Below are 23,541 nucleotides of genomic sequence, written 5' to 3'. Positions count from 1 at the left end.
AACTTCCTTTTTCCAATCCCATTCCAATTTGTGAAATCACTAAATCTTAAAAGTTTTTTCTTACATATTAAGCCTAAATCTGCCTTTCTCAAACTTTCTACCCAATAGTCTAGAATCATTGTTAGGAAAGAATGTCAGAAGAGAATACAGCCATGTTGAACATATATTGGTTAACTTGCAGAACAGGGGTGGGGGTGAGGAAAAATTTTTTTATATTTTTTAATTAAGAATGTATAACTTTTATTCTCCTTTTCTAAAAATAACACCTAAAAAACTCTAAACACTAAAAAGTAACACCCGTCTTTCTCCCCTCCAACATTCAACTTTCCTATTCCCCACTAGTGACCTAATATCACATACACTTGTTCTTTGAGGATATTGGATTAGTTATTGAATCAATTAACCTAAAAAAGAGTGGATAAGTATTTTCTTATTATCTGATCCCAGATGAGACTTTTGATTAACCAATTTCATTCTATCCTTTCCATTCTAAATTTTCCTCTGTTGAGAATACAGATGCTCTACCTTCTCTCAGTACTAACACTGAACCATCTACCCTGGACAGTGGTTCTATCCTATCTTTGAGTCACCACTTTTTCCCTATGTTTAAAACTCTGTCATTTGTGGCTTCCCCTACTAGCATGAGCTTGTTCTTACATAATCAGGCCTATATTATGCTTTAGTATTCATCCTCTAACCATCTCTTACCTAACTATGTCTCTATATTCAAATACATATATGACTTGTCTATTCCCTCAAATGAAGCAGACTAATTCATTGATGCACATCTATCTTGATTTAATGTCTATGTTCTTCCATAAATTTGTCAGAGGGAGTCCATTCAATATGCCAGAAGCCCTTCTCAAGTTCTCCAACATTTTGAGGATACTAATGGAACTCTCAGGCTGCAATTTCTTATCATGTAATCAACCTCACATTTCTTCCTACCATTGATATCTCTGAACACAGTCTTTGAAATTCCTCACTGGTTATGTTCTACAGCTTCTCTACTGTCCTCATTAGAAAAGAGAATAAAATGACTACTAAAAGATGGATGTGGGGGTCACCAGAGGAACTTTACAATTTATTAGAAGCAATCCAGACTGCTCCCTTTTTCCTGTTTTAATTCTAGGTCCAATTCATCACCTACCTGTTGTTTCTGGCTCTGGTGTACAGATTGTTGGACAAGCTGTATAGACCACCTAACTACATATTATAATTTGCTCAATAGAAGTTCTTCATAAACTATCTGTCTATATAGAGGCCAAAAATCTTCCAGGAATTCATGCAATTTAGCATGATATCATTTGCAAACAAGAGTATCTGAAAGACTCAAACATAGGAAATCCTTCTTTAACTTCTAACTGGTTTACAACACTAGATTTCCTCCAACAGTGATGAACTTGGCTAGCTTACATCTCAATTTATGGGTCATATATATTTTTTCTAATACTATTTTATTTCCCCCAATTACACATAAAAACAATTTTTAATGTTAATTTCTTAAAATTCCGAGTTCCAAATTCTCTATATTTCCTCCCTCGCCAAGAAGGCGATTTCATATAGGTGATACATGTGTAATGTGCAACATATTTCCATATCATGTTGTGAAAGAAAACAGAACTTCCTTCTCACAAAAACAAGAAAAAAAAAAAAGTATTCTCGAACCTGCAGTTAGATCCATTAGTTCTTTCTTTGTAGGGAAATAGCATTTTTCATCGTCTAAGTCATTGGGAATTAGATCATTAAATAGATGAAAATAACTAAGTCAAACATAGCCAATCAGCGTATATTCTATGTACCATGTTCTCTTGGTTTTATTCAACTCACTCTGCATCAGTTCTTGTTAAGTTCTGGGTTTTTCTGAAATCATCTTGCTCATTTCTTATAGTATTCCATTCCAATCACATACTACAAGTTGTTCAGCCATTCCCAAATGATAGACATCTCCTTTATTTCCAATACTTTGCCACCACAAAAAAGTACTATAAATATTCTTCTACATAAAGTCTTCCCCTTTTGAACAATCTTTTTGGAATATAGGTCTAACATTATTACCAACAATGCATTAGTGTCCCAATCTTCTCACATGTTCGTTAATATTTGTCATTTTCAATTTGTTATACTGACCAAATTCCATTCTCTTCTGTGCCATTTTGGTTCTACCCCCTTACCTGATATTTTTGATCAGAAAATCTCTGAACAGAGCTATTTTTCTACTTGCTTATCTTTTAAAACATCACAAATTATTCTGATCTTCAAATGAGGGACACCTTGTTGGAAAGAGCCTTTAAGATTTTATTCTGCTCTAAGAAATCAGAAAATTTTTCATTATCTCCAGACACTAATCATAATAGTATGCTGTATACTCTTCATTTTTCAGTTAAAATATTTTAATTGTAAAATATTAAAAGAATGGGTCAATTGTAGAACACTACTTGCAAAACTCTGGTAGCTTTCTATTAATACCCTGTAACTTAGACTCATGTAGAAATGAGTCTCAAAGATTTAATATTCGATTTAATAATAATGTAGACAAAAGTATAGGTAGTTGAATATCACACGAGATTAGAATTTTAAGGTGTGCAAAGCACTCAAAATGTATCTATCAACAATTGATGATGGTAAACTGTGTGACCCCAATTGCCTCAGCAGGAAAAAAAAAAAAAAAAAATCAATGATAGAGGTAGTGGTACAACTAGTACTATTAGCTATCATTTGACCTTTTCTGTCTCTATTGGTCTTCACCCAAGTGCTCTCCGTACCATGATGGTAGAGGTGTGATAGAACCAGTACTATTAACTGTCATTTTATCTTTTCAAGTCTTCCCCAAGTGCTGTTCAGGTTTCACTTTGGTTTATGGTTTTTTTCACATGAATATATTTTAACAATGCTACTTTACCTCCCTTTCAATTTATCCTATTTCCATTTCTTTCTAATAAGGTATAACTTTTCAGAAATATATTTGACTCGAGTCTCAGGTGGGTACTGAACATCAGTGACACCTAAGAGATCATATTTATTCCTCTCCATTAGGAATGTCTAGTTCATTGTCTCTCAGTTCCAATTTCTATATCTGTAAAATGGGAATAATAATAGCAAGTATCTTCCAGGGTGTCATGAGAATCAAATGAGATAAAATATGTGAAATGTTTTGCAAATCTGTATACTACCTTATAAATCTTAACTATTATTACTATCATCATCATCCAGCAAATACATAGACAGTTCTCTCTATCCCTAACCTTTTTCACTTAAAAACCCTTATATTTCCAAGAAAATAGGCAAATATATTGATAGAATTTTAGATGTGCAAGAGACTCAGAAGCCATGTAGTCCAGCCAATAAACTAAAAAAGGATCTCTACTATACCATAATTGATAAGTGTCCATCTAGCCCTTGAGGAAGTGAGGAAAAGTGACTTTTTCCTGGGCAGTCCTTTCTAGAAAAATCTTTCTTCATAACATTTACCTAAATTTGCCTCTCTGAAACTTCTATTCACTGTTCCTACCATTACCCTGTTCACTGATGTATATTGTTTTATAGGCTAGAAAGAAAAGACTCTTCTTGCCAGAGCCAACCTCTTTACTTGGTCCCCTTAAACTCAATTCCTCCAGACTCTCCCTAGAAGCTTCTCAATCTTTCATTTTCCCCTTCCTACTATGCAATATGTTCCTACATCTGTGACCACTATTCCTCATGCCTAGAAATGGACTTAAACTCACTTAACCCTTCAAGCTATTTACCTAAATTTTTTCCTCCCCTTCACTGTGCCTAAGTCCTAGAAAGAGAATTCTGTATTTACTGCATCCACTTTCCTTCCTATTTTTTCCTCTTTCCTTTGCTACCCAGCTTCCAACTTGAGAACTCTTCTACAAGTCTTTTCCAGTTACCAATGATCTTTTATTGCTAGATCTGATGGCCGCCTCTTAATTTTCACCATCTTTTACCTGATTCTCTATCCTCTTGGACATTTCCTTTGTTTTTATGTCATTGTTCTGGCTTCCTTACATTTTAGTAGTCCTTGCCAGTCACCCCTGTTAAATCATCATTCACCCTTACCATTCATGAACCCTCTGTACTGGACCCTCTTCTCTCGGTGAGCTCATCTTTATCCAGGGATTCAAATATCATATCTATGCAAATTAACTCCCAACCTTATTCCCACTCATGAATTCCATTCCTTAAATGTAACTGCTTGCTGGACATTTCCACCTGAACAGCCCATAGACATTTTAAATTCATCGTGTCCAAAAAAGAACTAATTATCTTTCCCCCCCATCCCTATCCCACCCCCAAACCTGCCCGTTATCCAAACTTCCCTATGGCTGTTGAGATACCACCATTCTCCCAGTCACCCAGGTTTGTAACCTTGGAGTCATCCTTGAGAGGCAGCATGGCGTAGTGGAGAGAGCGCTGGACTTGGAGTCAGGAAGACCTGGGTTCGAATCCCGCCTCAGACACTTACTAGCTGTGTGACCCTGGACAAGTCACTTAACCTCTCTCAGCCTCAGTTTCCTCATCTGTAAAATGGAGATAATAATACCTGTAGCACTTACCTCACAGAGCTCATGTGAGGATCAAATGAGATAATGTATATAAAATCTTTTGCATACCTTAAAAGGCTATTATAAATTTCAGTAATTATTTCTTCTCCCTCACCCCCATATTCAATCAATTGTCAAGTCTTATCTTCACAACACTTCTTTGATCTATCCTCTGCTCCACTAAAAGTCTTTAGATTAGTTCAGACTTTATTGCTTTCTAATCTGGACTACTCTAATAACTTTAATGTTTTCTCTGCTTCTAGTCTCTCTCCTCTTTCATCTAGTCTGAAAATTGTCCAAAACAATGTTTCTAAGGCATATATCTAATCCCTCATACAAAAGCCTTCTGTGGCTCCCTAGTGCCTTTCCATAGTGCAAATGCCCCAGCCTAGCATTTAAGGCTCTTCAGTCAAGTTTTGCAATCCAACTTAATATTATTCTCCCTACTTAACTTTCTAGCACAATTGGACATCTGGTCTTTTTCTGAGCTCAACATTCTTTTTCTCACCTCCATTCATTCAGACAGGCCGGGAATACACTCCATTTTTATCTCTTAGAATCTTTTAACTTCCTTTAAAACTAATCTTTGTTACTAGCCCCTCTATGAAATCTTCCTTAACTATATAATTATTCATGTTCCCTCAATTTACCTTGTTTTACAATTATTTTTAAATACGGTAGCTCTCCCCAGTAACAAAAGCTCTTTGAGGGCAAGGCTTATTTCAATGTGAAACAAAATTAAAAACAAAAAACAAAAACTGGACTAAAATGATTTTGCTGCTAGTTACTACACCATCTGGCATTATTTATTTACATAAGCGGTCTATGAAAGGCATGGGTGTGATGACAGCAATACATAAAAATAGCTGTTTGTACAGTAATTGTCTTATCCCTTTCATGTCTAAGTCAATACTTGAGTTTTTAATGCTTTCCAAATTAAGAATGTGAAATATAAAGACTACTGGTAAGATGTGTACTCATTTTGGCTTCTTACAAAAAGGCAAGGAGATAGTTTTCTGAATTCTGTGCTTCTTTAGAAGCAACTTAAAACTTACCTCTTAAGAATGCAGAATGTATAACATTGAAAATCATCTCTTTATGAGCACCCACAGTATAGTAGCCTCTCCTTGAGGAATGACTCATGGAGATATTCCTTAACACTGAACATACATATATGGACTATCTGCAACATACAAGGGGCTTTGCAGGATATAAAAGCACACAAACACAGTCCCTTTGACCCTAAAAGAATTTAATCTAAGGAGACAAATGAAAATTGAAACGGAACAATTACATAACAATAAAAGATGCCACAAAGCACTATGTAATTAATTGCCAAATTAACTGTTGTACACATAGTAAAACTACAAGTGCAGAAGAAGGTAGGATCACTGTGGGGTAGAGTAAGACCTCACAAAAGTAAGACTCAAGCTGCACCTTGAGGGATGGAAAGATCTAGGCAAATAAGAAAAAAGAGAAAAGAAACAATATGAATAAAGACTCAGAGGAAGGAAAGTTCAAGCAAATTGAAAGGAAAAAAAGTGAGCCAGTTTGGCTTGTAAAAAGAATTCAGATCTTAGAAAACTGATTCCAGGAAGGGAAGCCAGGGCCAGACTGTGGAAGACTTGGAACAAGAGCTGAATACTTTCAGCCTAGAGGCAGCAAGAAGCTATTTAGGGAGTATGAACTCGAGGATGATATGTTGATCCAAAAAGTGATTTGGGAAATACTTTTAAAGGTGATATGTAGATGGACTGTGGTAAAGAGGCTAGTGGTAGGAATGACAATTAGAAATGGCCTCTAGTAGTCAAAGTAGGAAGACTGGCAGTAGTAGTAACAGAATACTAGGAAGGGATAAAAGAAACAAGAGGGAAAAAAGAAATAATAAGCCTTGGTGATTAAAGAGGTAGACTTAGGAGTCTAGTTTTTCTCCTTAGTGATTAAGAAAATGGACATCAGGAAAAGAAACTGATTTGCAGAGAAAATTATGAGCTCAATTTTAGATAGCTGAATTTAATGTAATAAAATATCAAATAGAAATGTCCAACCCTCAGTTTGGATATAAGGCTAGAATTTGAGAGAAAAGAAAATGAAGTTATGCCAAAGTACTATCGCTTAAAACCCAGGTTTAAGTACAAGCTATCTATTGAGGTCAATAATTCTGAATGGTTATCATTAACAGTTACAGAGAAAAGGCAGTGATTAAGTAAGAGAAACAGAATAAATGGGGAAAAGATTATTTCTGAGGAAGCTAACTGGATAAGAAATTAGAAGAGGGAAAAAAGGTGTAACTAAAGAAGATGTAATTATCTGTGCAAAATTTGACTGAAGTATGTAATTAATTGAACTGTAAGTAATAAAAAGAAGAGAAAGGTGAAAATATTTAAAAGAGAAAGCAAAGGAAGTAAAAGAAAACAAGTCAGATGATTAGTTTTCTATCATCAAGTGACCATGTAACTTCAGGAGAGGCTAATTTTTATCTGGAGAGCTTTGAGAATTCGTGTATAGGGAGATAAGGAGGGAATGGCAATGTGTAAGCAATCATTTGTATTTACAGCTAAATGCCTATTAAGGATCTGTAACTTCAAGAATTGCTTTAGTTTTTCAGAGAATCAGTTGGCACACTAGCAAAATGTCCCTCCCAAAGCTAGTCAATAGGACCCTTCTAACTCAGAATAGTTTTCTTTATGTAGAAAACAGGATAAATATGACTCATCTCTATAAAAACAAAACAAAACAAAACAAAATAAAACAAAACTTAAGAAAGAGAAAGCTATTTTAACAAGGAATGGTTGCACAGAAAGGAAGACATGCTAGAAATGAGCAAATGTCATTTCTATTTAGGAATCATAACTAATGAGTAAAGCAATGGTGTCCATATCTGGTCTTTAAAAGAACTTCTATATTACCTCCATATTTCTTCACTACTTGCCCTTTCCCCTAAGGCACCCAACTGCTTCCCTACCAAAAACACTAAATTACAAGTTTTTATTTGATTACCTCATTAGTCCTTGGAGAGATTCACCTATCAATTTTTATGCTTTTAACTTGTACATCATTTCTCCTCCAGATAAGAAAAGCAACCACAATAGACACTGACCCAGATTATCACCAAAAATATTATTTTACAGTTGTTTAAACACCTTACGTGCTTCATCTCATCTCATTTGATCTTCACAACCAGTAGAAAGTAAGCCAAATTGTTTTTTCCCCACTTGACAGATGAGGAAACTGAGGAACAAAGAAGTTAAGAAAATTTGCCAAAGTTACAGAGCAGGCCAGTGGCAGAGTCAAGACCAACAATAGTAGCAAGGCTTCTTGGCTTCTCATCCAGGGCACTTTTCCTCATGTTGTATGACATACATAGATCAGTTAAACTATAGATTCAATTCTAGTGTGAGGTACTATCACTGTGCAAAGCCTCTCTAGAAAATAAAATTATTTTTTCCATATTCAATACTACTATAGAGAGGAAAAGTTTTCCCACATCACAACAATCTTAGTGGCATTTATTAGGGAATCAATGAATTAAAAGAATGCCTATTTTCCTAAGTTCTTATACCCAGTATTGCCAGTTTCAAATTAAGAGACTATTGATAAGGTTGTAAAGCAATTCAAAACAACTTTAAGATGAGGCCCATCTTTTCTTTGGATATAGGAGAAAATGGGATTACCCTGTTAAGATAAGGGAAATCATCTAAAGTATATAAATGAATCTTGGAACAACAACAAAAAATCCATTACACACAACTAGTTACCTTATGCATTTGATGCATATTATCTTGAGGATAACCTCCAGGGCCCTGAGGAGGTATGGGATGTCCTGCTGAAGGTGGCCCAGGGCTAGGGCCCATCATGCTGTGTGCAGAACCAGGTGAAGGTCCAGGACTAGGGCCCAGCATAGCACCAGGGGATGGGCCAGGCCCAGGAGAAGGTCCTGGACGAGGTGTTCCTCCCAGGGGTGGGTCTGGAGTAGACATCCTCAAAGAAGTTGCTCAAAATGGTCTCCTATTACCTACTAAAAAGAAAAGTCTGAGATTAGTTGGCAAACAGTCATTCAAGCTTTAATTAAAAAAAAAAAAAAAAATGTAGGCCTTACCATAAGGTACCAGTACCTAGCATTAACTAATTAGGGGTTGTAATTTTGATAATTTTAAGTGAAAACTAAATAAAGGTGATAAGGACTATTAAATATCAAAAAGCATGACTCTTTACCTGATGACACTTTATCAATATGATATAAAGTAAAAAATTGTAATCCATTTAATAAATAATAATAAACTTTTTAAAATGTTTAGTGTTTAATATATATTGGATTACTTACCATCCAGGATAAGGGGTGGGAGGAAGGAAGGGAAAAATTTGGAACACAAGTTATTGCAAAGATCATTGTTGAAAAATTATCCATGTATATGTCTTGAAAATAAGTTTTAATAAAAAAATGTTTATAACAAAGATTCTTCAAACCTCTTTCTCTCTACTAATTGATGTTAAGAATTGTTTCTAGTGATTGGGAACTTTTTTCCAACCAGGAGTTTGTAATCATTTATCTGTTTGACACAGGGTCAGAATGACCAATGAATTGCGCCCATGATTTCACTGGTAGAAGGAAGAACTTATTCTAACCATGTAGATTTGGGGACATTTATGGAAGATTACTTATGTCAAAGTTGAGGGGGGAATTATTAAAAATTCATTCAAATATATTCAATTCTTCAAGTGTTTTAGTCATTTAAAATTTAGCATATATTTCCCTATCATGTTCCTATCAATTTCCCTATCATACCTGGGTCTTATTAAGAAAGCCTTCTCCAATGTCTGGCATCCATTGACCCGTTTTCCACAAACCCATCTTTAAAGTATAAAATGTCCCTGCTCAGACTTCACTCTGACCATATATTTCCACCAAGAATTTGACCTGTCTTCCTCAAATGAGTGAATCTTTCCTTAAATGGCTGAATTTCTGCATATTGCCATATAGTTTCTTTAGTTTTTACCTTGCTGAACTGTATAGTAATACACCTCATGCTTACCCTAGCTTCAAGAATACTATTTTTATGTAAATTATCAAATCCAAGTCCTTGCTCTGACCTGAGCCATGAAATCAAATTGGGCACACGATATCTGGGAATGAAAAGTGATGTAATCAATAATTTGAATATTTTTTTCAGTATAAGTTGAAAAGTTGGTTAATATTTAGAAATAGAGAACATATGGCCCGTGTGAAATGGTGCCAACCACAGCCAAAAGAGTACATGTCAAGAAATGCCATGGCACTTTTGGTACTTGCCATACAAAGTGTAAATCTTTATTCAATGAAGCCACACAGCAGCATTCCTGGGGAATAGTATTCACATTTACAGATGAGAGAACCAAGTAGTTATATCAAACTGAAAATCATTTACAGATGTTAGAACACAAGGGCACTAAGAATACTAAGAAGTATCACCTCTGACACTTACAAACTATTAAGATCATGAGCCTCAGTCTCATCATGTATTAAACAAGTATAATAATTCTTGCCCTCTTTACTGCACAGGGTTCTGAGGAAAGCACTTAAGAAACACAGAACTAAAAACAATCTATGATCAAATCTCTCAATACCCTTTCACCTTCAATGGGAGTATATTTTTTTGCAAAGCACTTTGCTGAAAATGCTATGTAGTCATTGTTATGATCAATACTATGTTCTCACTCTGCTACAGAGAAAACTGCAGCTGAGAAATAAAGAGAAAAAAATTAATAGTTTAAAGGAGAATAATGAAAAGTGAGTGAACACAAGCAATATCATCTATGGTTTCTATACTTTCAGAAAGCCGATGGTGCAAGTTAAGGTCTTAACTCAATAGCGAATTGACAAGTCAGATCTTTAATAATGAAGTATATCATAAAAAAAAATTCTATTGAAATATGAGATGGAGAATCTGTCATTCCCAGCATGCAGTTGGGCCAATGATTTCAATTTCAAAAATACAATTTGGTTTGTTTTCCTAGTACCACTCCTCCCCTAGCCCTTTCCATCAAAGGGAGGGAATACTGTCACTGATGAAACGTGCAGTTTTGCAGAAAATCACACACACTACAAAATTTCTAGGCATGAGAGACTCTGTAACTTAATTCCAGCTTGCTATGTGTCAATATAGATTTCTTTTCTCAGAGACAAAAACAGTGATAGCAGTTTAAGAAACAAAGATTTCCCCAAGAAAGATTTTTAAAGTGCCATTTTTCAAAAGCTGCCATTTCTGAACTGTCAAGTAATAATGAAGCAGGGAAATAATTGTTCACCACATGTAAAAGCATATTTCTTTTTGGTTATAATGCTCTGACATGCTATATTTCTGAAAACTCACACACACATACCATTAAAAAGAAATGAAGAAACAATTTAAAACTCTTCCAAAATGGAAACACTAACACACAAAGCGTTGGGCTTAGTTTTAGATTTTAAATTTAGGACTTCATGTTAAAACATTATCATTACAAATTATTTAGGGCTTAGGGAGGGAAAAAATAAAGATGGGGAGGAAGACAATGTTTCATGGTTCCTTGGAGATGAAGGGGAGAAGTAAATTCTTAAAATGGAACACTGAAGTAACTATGAACAATTTTCTAGCTTCCCATTACTCAATCAAGAGAAAGATGTGGCTAGAATTTGGAGGCTGGATGGGACTTCTCAAAGGTTACCTCAACCTTTCCTTTTCCAATGGATTATACAGCTTCCTACCCATAAAGATCTCCAGAGAAGATAATTTCAGTTTCCTTTAGTGATAAATTTCTGTGTCCAACAAATAATAAATCACTAGTCTTCATTCTAGAGCTAACCTCCTTCCTTCAGAAGCTGGAGCCCACTGCCCACTATTTAACCTTTTACTAAAAGGAGTGAAGTTTATCATTAACTTATAATAATCTTTTAATATAAATAGGGCTGCCTCCTCCTCTTCCTCTCAATCCCCATTTACTAACCCATATGTACTTCATACTATGGATTTCACTGCATCTGTTCCTAGACAAACAGAGGTCTACTGACTGGTTGTTATTGTATCCTTTAACCAGAAAAAAATTTCTAAATAAAGGGAAGTCTCTTACAAGTAGTTCATAGGCTCATAAGCAAAATTTTCTCTTAAAAATCTAATACAGGCCAGCAAACACTTACTGAATGCCTACTTAGAATATGCTAAAGGGGATTTGAAAACAAATAATTTCATAGATTTAGAGATGGAAAGGAGCTCAATCTAACTTATCCATTTTATATTGAAGAAACTGAAGAAAGGGGGGGTGAAATTCTTTGCCTAATGTCACAACAGATAAGTGGCAGTATAAAATATGCACAAAATGAAAAATGTATCTTCCACAACTTGCCAAAATAATGTTTCTTTCTAAAGCCCAACTCTGACCTTATTATTTTGCTGATCACAAACTTTCTGAGGCTGGCTATTATTCCTGGAATAAAATACAGAATCCCCAGTCTAACTTATTTATGACCCTCCTCCAGAGTTTCCTCCAACTTAGCTTTCCAATTTTATTTCATAATATTCCCTCAATGCATTCTATGGCTGAACAAACTGGGTAAGACTGAGCTCAAGTCTTCTAGCTTCTCTGAAACTCCAATTAAAAAAATCTCAACTTCTTAAGCAAAACTTAAGATCTCAAAAAAATGTGGTCACAAAATTATTGTCAGTAAATGTTTTATTTGCATATCTGTTTTATATATATACAGTGAATTTCTCAGATGAAAAAGGGTTCCAAGTGGAAGAAATTCAAGAACTCCTGTTCTAGAGGAAGCTTCTCCCAATCCTTATTTCCTACTTATTCTTCATAGTTTATTCACATTGATTTGCTTGTGGTCTTTCCATTTAGACTGTTAATTCCATAAAGACACTACCTTTTATATCACACCAGCACTTAGCACAGTACAAAAGTAGGTGCTTACTAAATGCTTCTTGATGAGGCTTGACACTGGAGTCTTTAAGGTCAGGAATCATCTTCTAGTATTTTTGTAGCTCTAGAATTTAACACAGTGCTTAGCAGTCTGTATTTACTAAGTAAGTGCTTACTGACTTGAAAAGTACCTGACTAAAATACAAGGGTATTCCATGTTAATTCCACCTTTCCTATTTTTTTTTCAATTGAACAAGTCTTTATTAGAAAACATGATTATGCAGGGATCAATGTTGGAAAAATTATCCATGAATATGCTTTGTGAATAAAAAGCTTTAATTAAAAAAAAGAAAAAAAGAACATGACTATTTAAGCACCTAGGCACTATATTTTTCTTCTCAGGCTCAGCTCAAGGGTTATCATCTTTTTCTTCCTCAAATTATTTTGTACTAAATTGTTAAGTATTGTATTCTATTAGACCATAAACTAAATAGAAAAGAGTCTATATGTGTGTACTCAGTAGTCTCATTTTTTCTTTGTCTATCCTGTACATCTCTGATATTTTGTGGTAACAGATAATTAAAAGTTTCTTGAATTCATTCTCACCTTATTCTATTATCATTTGCATGTCTGTCTTTCCTCCTTAGTAGATGAGAAAGTCCCTGATGAAAAAAATGTGAGCTACAAGTATTTTTTATACTACCACTACTTATCCTAGTTATCTTGCACATAAGAAGGGTATGGTCTGCATCTGTAGAGTACTATAAAGGTTTTCCTGCTATAAGAGGATAAACCAAGCATATGTATGCTAATCCACTTCCCTTTATAAAATGTGGTTAAACTGTATTTTATGAGCAGTTGCTGAATTTTCTCAAAGTTCAAAGGAACTATATTTTAACAACTAGAAATGCTTATTTATGATAAATTACAATGTTTTCTTATTCCAACCTTGAAGGAAGAAATACCAGATTAACAGATACAATAGATGTTAATGTATTTAGCACTGAGAACGATTTATTACTTTATTTCAATGACACTTAGCAAATAATTTGTTTTGTATAGATATACAAATTTGTATATTTATACAAAAATGTATAAATAATGTATATTATATAGTCTAATATTTAAAGGAGATCTGAGAACTGGAGCCTTAAGTTCTAATTAACAACTTTTGGGAGAATTTGAGCAATCCAAGTACTATCACATTCTCTCTCTCATACAATCTAAGTACTATCCCTAAGTACTTTATTTAGTCTTTATTTGGAAAGGGGAAATATTTACTATCATAATTTTACTGAAATATCATAAGTAAATTCACTTACAGAGGATCTATAACTTGCTGAGAACTATGGATAGATGCTAGGGATAGACAAAAATATTTAAATCTCTGTCCTCAAAGAGCTTATATTCTACTACTGGGGAAAGAAACATGTATACAGATGTATACAATATAGAAAGACAAGCATAATGTAATGGGGGATGTAAAGTCAAGCATATCCAACTAGTTTAACTAGGGAGAAAGCAAGAGTTTTGCTTAATAGTGAATGGTCAAACGTACAAATAACATTGAGACAAAATTGTATTTTCCTCAAAAATAAGTGTCCATGGCAAAATTATACTTATAACCCAAATCAAAGGTAGTTTTCTTGATGCAGTACAGGAAGAGAGACTTTGAGAAAATGATATTAGATTATGAAATGTTATATATTTTTAATTAATCTTATACTCTCAATGTTGTGGTTCATAAGAAACCCCCCCCCAAAGGTTGGAATATTACAAGCGTGGAACACCATGTCAGTTTGTGTTGATGCATTGGGTTAATTTTTGGGAACTATTTCTATCCTTCCCCTTTTAAAAAGTTTCATTCCCCCCCCCCCCCAAGTACATACATCAAAACACTAACATTTTCCCCCTTCTCTTAAAATTCTGAATTTTAAATTCTATCCCTCTATAATCTGAGAAGCTATACATATGAAATCATGTAAAACATTTCCAATTAGATATTCTGTGCAAGAAAATCAAATTTTTTTAAAAAAGAAAAGGATAGAAAGGAAAAATAATATGCTTTGGTTTGTATTCAGATGACATCAGTTCCTTCTCTGAAGGTGGAAATTATTTTTCATCATGAGTCCTTTGGGATTGTCTTAGATCATTATATTGCTGAGAAAAGCTAAGGTATTCACAGTTCACAATATTACTATTATTGTGTACACAAGTTCTCCTGATTCTACGCACCTCACTTTTTATCACTTCATGCAAGTCTCCAAATTTTTATGAAATCATCCTGCTGGTCATTTCTTACACCAGAACAGTATTTCAATACAATTAGATGCTACAATTCATTCAGCCATTCCCCAATTAATAGGCATTCCCTCAATTTCTAGTTCTTAGCTACCAGAAAAAGGACTGGTATAAATATTTTTGTACAAAGAAGTTCTCCCTCTCCCAGCCCTAGATCAAAGGATATGAAAAATTTTATAAGCCTTTGGGCTTAATTCGCTCTCCAAAATGGTTGTATCAATTCACAATTCCACTAACTGCGTCAGTGTCCCAGTTTTCCCATATCCCTTCCAATATATGATAATTTTTTTCCCTTTTTTTATCAATTTTGGTCATGGAACTTATTATTTTGCTTATAAAATGAAAACAAAAATGATTATTATCACTTAATAAAACTGTACAGTTTTAAGTTTTATGTATTTCATGGAAGAACTCTACAAAATCCCTTTCTTTTCTGTAGGGTTTTTTTTTTAATTGAAGCTTTATTTATAAAACATATGCATGGATAATTTTTCAACATTGATCCCTGCAAAGATATATTTTTGATATTTTTATCCCCTCCTTTCCCCCACCCCCTCTCCTAGGTGGCAAGTAGTCCAATATATGTTAAATCCATTATATATATATTATATATATATATACAGTTATCTTGCTGCACAAGAAAAATCGGATCTAGAAGGGGGGAAAAAAAACTTGGAAAGAAACCAAAATGCAAGCCAACGACAACAGAAAGAGTGAGAATGCTATGTTGTTGTCCACACTCAGTTCCCACCATTCTCTCTCTGGGTGTAAATGGCTCTCTTCATCACTGAACAATTGTAATTGGTTTGAATCATCTCATCATCCTGAATCATCTTGAAGAGAGCCACATCCATCAGAATTGATTATTTCAAAAGTATACTTTGAAAGGTCAGAAATCCATTAGTGTCTCTTCTCTTAACCCATCCATGCCTTCTCTGAAGAAAGTCACTGGAGATCAAACTAGGAGGGCCCCGAGTTTAATCCAACTTCTGTCACTTGTTACCAATGTGAACCTGGCCAAAGTACTTCACTCCTCTCAGTCTCAACCTCCCATAAAACGGGGATACTCAATGCCGATTTATGTCCAAAGTAACTGCGGAAAATATTTTATAAACTCTGGAAATGTAACCAGCCTGAGATTTATTTATAAGAATGCTAAGATTTATATGATTCAAATCTCCTATTAGTAAATTAATCGGAAAGACTGTTACATTTAGATTACCAAGATGTCAATGGTTATACATGGTTTAATAATCTTATCATTAAACAGTATGCCATGTAAGGTTAAAATTATCTTTTTTATTTTTTTATGACTTAATGGTTTACTGGTCAAATAATCCATTGTCTAATTGGTACCAACCTGTTAGGGAAGAACCTCTTCTTAACCTGAACCCTTTCTCAGACAGCAGATAATCCCTGGCACCTTACTAAAAAACTTTCTGCTTAGTCACCAAGAGTCACCCTATGTGAGGCATGTAAACTAGATTTTTAGGAAGGTTAAAAAATGTAATATTTGCCTTTAATCACATTAAAGGAATAAACTAGTGACTTAGCATTTAAAGACTAGAAATATAATTTGAAAATGCTAAGGATGAGGGGAAGAGATTGAAACCAGGCCTGAACTTAGAGGTCATTGTCTTGGAAGATTTCAGGTGCATATGCAGCAAAATTGAATAAAGTACTTTAAAATGTTCTGAGTCAAGATTATTAACAACACCAGGGAATATTATACATAACTTTTTCAAAATGAGTAAGTAAACACGACTGAATCAACAGTAGAGTACTCAGTGTGTAAGTCAATGGTCTCCTACTTGGGAGCCCCAGTCTGATCCCAAAAATTGGAAAGTGAGAAGTTGGATTGCAACCTATCTCTTCTTCCCAACCATGGGGAAAAAAATACTCTTATTCAAGATTCCCTCATTATACTTCTCTTTCCATGTAAACTTAAAAGCATTTAGCACAGTGCCTAGCACATAGGAGATGCTACAGACATGCTTATCCCTTTTTCTTTACCACAGGTCTGACAATGTCACCCCCTTAAATTGCAATGGCTCCCTAATGACTCTAGAATTAAATATCTCATTATTATTATTTCACTTTTAAAGTTTTATAATTTATACATTATGATTAGGGTAGTGCTACAAAAATATAGACTGTTTCATTAAAATGCACACATACTGAAAGGTAAGAGTTACCTTTTTTTTTAAAATACTAGTGGGGTGAACATTGATACTGACTGCATAAGATACTTGCATATATATCTATAAATCATTATCATTATTGAAACCATTATCAACACTGGAACCAGTAACAAAAAACATAGCAAACATGCCTAGAGTTTCATTTTTAAAATGTAGGTCTTGCATATCTATCCATCTATATAAATGGTAAGCAGCTTGAGGGAAAGGACTTTTTTTCCCTTTATCTCTCCAGTGTCTAGCACAGGGCCTGACACTTAGTAGATGCTAAATAAATGCATGATTGACTTACTTTCATAAAACAGTAAATGCCTTGGGACTTTTCTCATTTTCTTAAATGTTATAGTGAGTATTTTTGTTGAACATCTAGTATATACAAATAGATAGATACATTACTTTATACCAGAGGTATAACAAAAAAAAAAAAATAATAACAAATATCTCCCCTAAATAAGGGCCTTAAATCATTTGATCTAAGATCACCGATAGAGACCTTAGAGATCAAGTTCAAAACCGTCATTATGTAGATAAGGAAACTGGGGCAGAGAGAGGTGAAGTAACCTTGCAATAGTAGGAATGAATTCAAATGATTACAAAGTAATTTATGAACAAAGTACTATACAACTATAATACAATGAGTTTCCGATGCTCGCTCAGTAAAAATTACCTGGTACAGGGCCAGTACTTATACTATACCCCACCTCATTTCAACCAGGAGGAGATTATAAAATAAATCAACAGATCCAAAAAAAAAGACTACTTAGGTGACAATAATTTAGAGGTAGCTAAGGTGGAGTGTAGAGAATACTAGGAATAAACTCCAGGTACCCAGACTCTCCCATTTTAACAGGGAAATCACTGAATCTCTCAGAGCCTTGGTCTCCTTTTCTCTGAAAAAAGGGAAGGATAATAACAATAATGGAGCAACTATCATCACAGTTGATAAGAGTGCAAGCCTAGAGTAAGGAAGACTCATGTTCCCAAGTTCAAATCTGACCTCAGACACTTTACTTGACGTGTGACCTCAGTTTCTACCTATCTGGCCCCAGTTTCCTTATCTGCAAAATAAACTGGAAAAGAAATTGATCAATTACTCCAGGATCTTTGCCAAGACAACCCAAACTGGGACCATGAAGAATTGAATATGACAAACTGAATGACAACAATACTCCTTTATTTCTCATACGTGTGTATGCATAGACACGTGCATATACAAGTCTGGGAAAAAAATTAGTATTATTTTATGGCTAGTTAAGTAGATAATTTATAACTCCCTGATTTATCCAAAATCACTAAGAATTTGAAATTATTATGCTACTTATTTGTGTAGCATCAGATTCATTTTAACCTTTGGATATGGTAAGACTTAACAGTTTTTATTTCCTTGTAATTGAAAACAGTTTGGCAGATATAAATGTTATCTATGATATCTTTTATTGAGACATTTGTAGAATACAGGCATTTACAGAAAGGATGAAAACATAATAAATGATGCAAAGTACTATCTGTTTTCAGGATTCTAAAGGTAATACATCGTAATGCAAGTTATCTTAATGTAATTTGATCTTATAATGCTGCAATGATGATAAGAATCATAATATAAGAAAAATCATGATATTCTCTAGTTGATCAATTTAAAAATGTGTCAGAAGACAATGTATATTACAGACTGAAGGATCTCTAAGAAACTTCAAATCTGTCACCTTCACTATAAACAAGAAAAGCTTGTTTGAAAAGAAGTTCCTTAATGCAAGGACGGATTTGGTTTTGCTCCATATTACTTTGACAAGTAAATTATTGCAATGATAACTTTGGAATTTTTTTAAAAAGCTTAACTTTGTAAAGAAAAACAAATTCTTAAATCAATGGAACTTGTAGAAGTGAAGCAAGAGGAAAAATATTGCCCTTTGAACTAAGCATTATTCATCTGTACAACTAAACCAAAGAGTGCTTGCTGTTTTAGAAAGAGTACAGGTTAAGGAGCTGGGAAGACCTGGGGTTTCTCTCAGTCTGGACCACTGTCTCCTATTATAGGACTGTAGGCATGTCATTCCTATTTGGGCCCACTCACCCTTCTAGAAACCTAAACCCTTCTTTAACAGCTCTCTCTTATTCCCCTTATAAAATTAGTTATCAAGTTATGCAGATTCTGTCTGGGTGATATCACTCCTAACCTTCCCTCATCTTCATTTCCACAAGTACCAGCTTAGTACAGGCACCTCTTGCCCAGATTATCAAATAGCCTGATCAATCCACTATCAACACTACTTTAGGTTGGATTCTTCAAAATACCTTTATGCCTCCAGCTCCCACTATACCTATAATGGACTAACTCCTCAGCATGAAAAATGGATTATGAATCATTTCCCAAATGAATCCTGAGTTTTTCTGCCTCCAAACCTTTGCTCAAGCATGTCACCCTCCTTAGAATGTCTTCTTTCCAAATAGTTTATATATTCTTCAAGGCTCCGCTCACCAAGACATTTTCCTTTCTTTTGTTGAAGGCTAACTCTCCTTTCTCTGAACTTCTATAGAATTCCTAAGAAAAATCACCTTATATCATAGTTCCTTAAAAATTTGTCCAATGAAGGAAGGCATTGGAATAAATTACCTATACAGCAGGTGGCCTAAGTCCAGAACTTTTTTTTTCCAATAACTGTATTTCAATGCAACTGTTCCTTTATAATCTCACATATTTTATGTACATACAAAAAATTCTGAAAGGACAGACTGTCAGAAAACTCCTGCACTTGCCTCTTTCAGTCTTAAAATTCTCTAAGGTAGTCTATTTCTTCGAGAGGAAAAAAAAAGGACAAACTTACATTTTCAGTTTCCTCATTGGTGAAATAAGAGGGTTCGTTTACTCTAAATGATCTCTTAAGGTCTTTTCCAGCTCCAAGTCCTATTTTTTTTCCTAAAAGAAAATCCAAACTTATATAATGCCTACTATGTGCAGGCACTGTATTAAATACTTTTTAAAAAATGTCATCCCAAATGAAAGGTTATTTTCTATACTCTTTCTGGGGAAAAAAGATCAACCGTGCCTAAAGTCCAAAACTTCTCATGAACAAAGAAAGCAAAACAATACTTCAAAAACCTTCGAATCAAAGCGCTCTCAGAATATCTGCATTTCTTTAAAAAAAATTTAAACAGAAACTAATCTTGGTGAAGAGAGAGGAACAAAGATTCAAAATTGACACCAAAATTCTTCCTTCCCTCCTTTCAGTAACCATTCTCCCTCTCCGTACTTCACAACCGAGATTCTGAAATAACTATCAACATGGTCTTGAGAAAATTTAAGACAAAATTTCTTTCCATTAAAAAAAAAGGGGGGGGGGGGGGGATCGACGCGAGTTCATCTTTTTCGCTTGGCTGACAGGATAAGGCTTAAAAAGCTCTTGGTCCGTAATTGATAAACATGTCCTGCGACTTTATTTTTTAAAAACCATTTTTACACTTGGAGCAGAGGTGCTTGTAACCCAAAGAGCGAGCTCCCAGAGCTTTTTCTAACAACAGCCTATTGTTAAGGGAGGAGGGAGATGAAATAACAAAAAGGGGTGGGGGGAACCGACCAGGCCCCCTCTCCAAGCCGCATATCTAATAGACAATCAGTGTGTGTTTGGAAAGCCTTAGAGAAAGCCCCCGCGTGACGCCGGCTTCCCACGCACGTCACCCCCCACTCCCCTCAGATCTTGGCCCCTTGCGAGCCATCAACTGCGAGAGAAAGCGCTTTGGGGCGCCGATCTCGGTGGGGCCCAGGGGGATCCCCACCCGGCGTGAGTGTGTGTATGTGTGTCTCACATAGACACACAGTCAGTCTCCCTTATTCTTTCCTTTGCCCCCTCCCCAGCCCCTCGGAGCAAGCTTGGACTACCAGCGCTTAGAGATCGCGGACTGGGATGTGGGGGTGGGAAGAAGACCCACCCCCCACCCCGGTTCCGCGAAGCCCCAGAAAAGCGTCCAAAGCGGCGGCGCCAGAGGGACGGAGAGGTATAAAAGAGGAAGCAGTAGGAGGGGGGAGTCGCAGGGTAAACTGAGGAGACGGGAGGGAGGGGAGTGCCCGTGAAGAGGGGAGTTAGAAACGGCCTCTCCTTCAATCCCTTCCTCGAGACCAGCTTCCCGCTCGTCGTACCACCCTCCCCCACCCCCAGGCCCTGTCCAGGCCGGGCCCGGCCAGCCCGGCCAGCCCTCCCAGCCGGGTCGCCGAGGGGGAGCCGGCGGCGGAGGTTTCTTGACCCCGTGGCGCCGCCGTAGTCCCCGCGCGACCCGAGGCGACGGTGTGGTCCTCCCCCTCCCCCGCTCCCCTACTCCATTCAAACCAACCGCCCCCTCCCTTCCCCAACGCCCATACTCAGGGCCTTGTTCCTTACCCGGACCTGGGAGGAGCCGCCACCGCCGGCAGCACCGCGTCCCCAGCGCTCCCCCCTCTTCTGCCGGGGCCAGGGCCCGTCGCTGGCTCTCGAGTCCTCTCTTCTCCACACGGAACAAAGACGCCGCCACCGAGTGAGGGGAAGCTGGTGCGCGCGCCCGCCTCTATCCCGCGCTCGCTCGCCAGCCAGCCGCGCCTCCGCTGCTGCACCCTCCCACCCCCACCCCTTCGCGCGCGCTTGCCTGCCCTTCCCCCACCCGACCCAGCGGCTCCTCGTGCGCGCTTCAGCTAGTCAGTCGATCTTCCTCCTTTTTGGCCTTCATTCCCCGCCTCTTCCGTGTCAAAGAGGCGTGATGCGCACGCGCACCCCGCCTCCCCAAAGACGCTGGGAGGAAAAGGAACTCTAATCAGGGAAAGACAGACTGATGCAGACGGGCACGCTCCCGAACACGCGTGCGCAGATGTCATCGCTTTAGATTTTTTTTTTTTTCCCTCCCCTTCTCTCACCTCTCCCGAACAGTACGCGCACGCGCACGCTCTGGGAACCTTGCTTCCAATACCCCCTTACCTTGCCTCTTTCCCCTTGGTGCCTGGGCCCCTCCCGCACAAACGCCACCCCTGGCCACGCCGGGGAGCATGCGCTCTGGGGGCGCCACTGCGGCGAAGGGAGTGGGGCGGGGCGACCGGAGAATAAGAAAGGCGGGGTTCGAGGTGGAGGGGGAAAAAGAAGGGAGGAGGAGGGGCGAGGAGTGGTTGAAAAAGGTGGGAAAGAAAGACTGTGGACGGGATGGAGGGAGGGAGATTGAGTAGGAGTAGAAGAGAAAAAGGGAAGAGAGGAACGGGGGAAGTAGTAGAAAACTAGGGCCAGAAGGGTGGAAGACAAGGAGATAGTGCCAGGGGAGGGTGGGAAATAAGGGAGAGGGGGGTGGCTGAGGGGAACTACGGGGCTCAGGAGGATAAGGAAAGGAATTGTGAGGAGGGGGCGGTGGAGCGGTCTGAAGACCCAGGTGGGCATCTCGGTTGGCGTCACTTCTGTATGACCTTGTACAAGGTACACCCTCTCTGAGGCTCAGTTTCCTCGTCTGTAAAATGAGGGAGTTAGACGGGTCTTCTAAGAGATGTCAGAGCCATTCTATGATCCCTTGGAGGAAGGAGGGAGGAGGAGGGAAAGGGAGGGGAGAATGAGGACGTTCAGTGTCCAGAGAAGTGTTTGGAAGGAGTTTGTGAGTAGGAAGAGGCCCAAACCGCCCAGTGGGAGCAGTAGTCCGGAAGGACCGCGGAAGGGAGTGGGGGTGGGATCGGGGTCCGAAGCTGTGAGAAGCTGAAAATGGGGCACCGGAGGGGGATGAGGATCGGCCGGGGCTGAGGGAAAGGCTGGGGGCAGGCTGCGCGGGGTGGTAGCGAGAGGGAGGCGGAGCTAGAGGAAGGACCGACCCCTCTTCTCTCTCTCCCCCGCTTCGGGAGTTTGGGATGTCAAGGGGCGGAATGAGGGAAGGCGAGGCGAAGTAGGAGCTGCTTCTTGCGGAGGTGGAGAGGGTCCCTGCCTAAGAGTCCTTTCTCCGGAGCGTTTGGAAGTGTTGGGACAAAAGAGAAACTCAAACGGAGAAAAAAAAAGGGGGGGGGGGACAGGATGAGCGTGGTGGGTTCCGGGAAGTGTCTGAATAAGTAGGGTCAGGACTTCCGAGCAGCTTGCGTGGGGCTGTATGGAAGTGTAGATCTTTTTAAGTTTAGAACACTACCTGTAAGAGGGTTTGAGGGGATAGTTAGAATGAGAAGTAGGAAAAAAAAAAGTATATGTCTAACCAAAAGAAAATGTTTTCACGTGTAACTCGTTAAAATGAACATTTAAAAAAAGGATACAGTATGTGAAGCGTTGGAGATACAAGTGGGAGGGCAAAGGAGGGATAAGAACAAAGTCTAGGAGAATTTATGGGGAAGAGGGAGCTGAGAGGACAGGGCCCAGGAAGAGAATATTTTGTTGTCCATCAGTGGGAGTATTGAGGAGAAAGACACCCCAACAAGATTAGGGTTTCCCATCAGTGTCGTGGGTTTGGTGAAAGAGTTCATTTCTTTTTTTTTTTTTTCTGATCCATCTCCTTATCTTTATTTTATATGTGTTTTTCTGCTTCAAATATCTTTCTTCCTTCTTCCCTTCCGCCTTTCCTCTCTCTCTTCCTCCCTTCTTTCCTTCTTTTCTCCCTCCCTTCCTTGAAAGAGTTCATTTCTTAAGAGGGCTTTGCCAGAAAAT

At 37.5% G+C, this 23,541-nt stretch overlaps 1 protein-coding gene across 12 annotated transcripts in view; it reads right to left on the bottom strand.

Annotated features, from left to right (window-relative positions):
* The window catches only part of SMARCA4 (SWI/SNF related, matrix associated, actin dependent regulator of chromatin, subfamily a, member 4), a 91,239-nt gene extending 69,315 nt beyond the window's left edge, over positions 1 to 21,924 (bottom strand). For 8 of the 12 annotated variants that reach the window (XM_023496550.2, XM_031947553.1, XM_012541891.3 and 5 more), the window contains exon 1: positions 8,306 to 8,527. In XM_023496550.2, the coding sequence (XP_023352318.1) occupies positions 8,306 to 8,527 (222 nt within the window). Of the gene's footprint in view, positions 1 to 4,371; positions 4,459 to 8,305; positions 8,566 to 19,746; positions 19,839 to 21,294; positions 21,497 to 21,861 lie in introns of those variants that run through there. The other 4 variants (XM_031947554.1, XM_031947552.1, XM_023496549.2 and 1 more) reach the window with 4 other exon arrangements.
* Between the last annotated feature and the right edge of the window lie 1,617 nt (positions 21,925 to 23,541).

Source organism: Sarcophilus harrisii, chromosome 1, assembly GCF_902635505.1.
Source record: "Sarcophilus harrisii chromosome 1, mSarHar1.11, whole genome shotgun sequence".
Taxonomy (NCBI): domain Eukaryota; kingdom Metazoa; phylum Chordata; class Mammalia; order Dasyuromorphia; family Dasyuridae; genus Sarcophilus; species Sarcophilus harrisii.
Note: the sequence above shows the minus strand (reverse complement) of the source record. Positions and strands in the feature narration are given on the sequence as shown.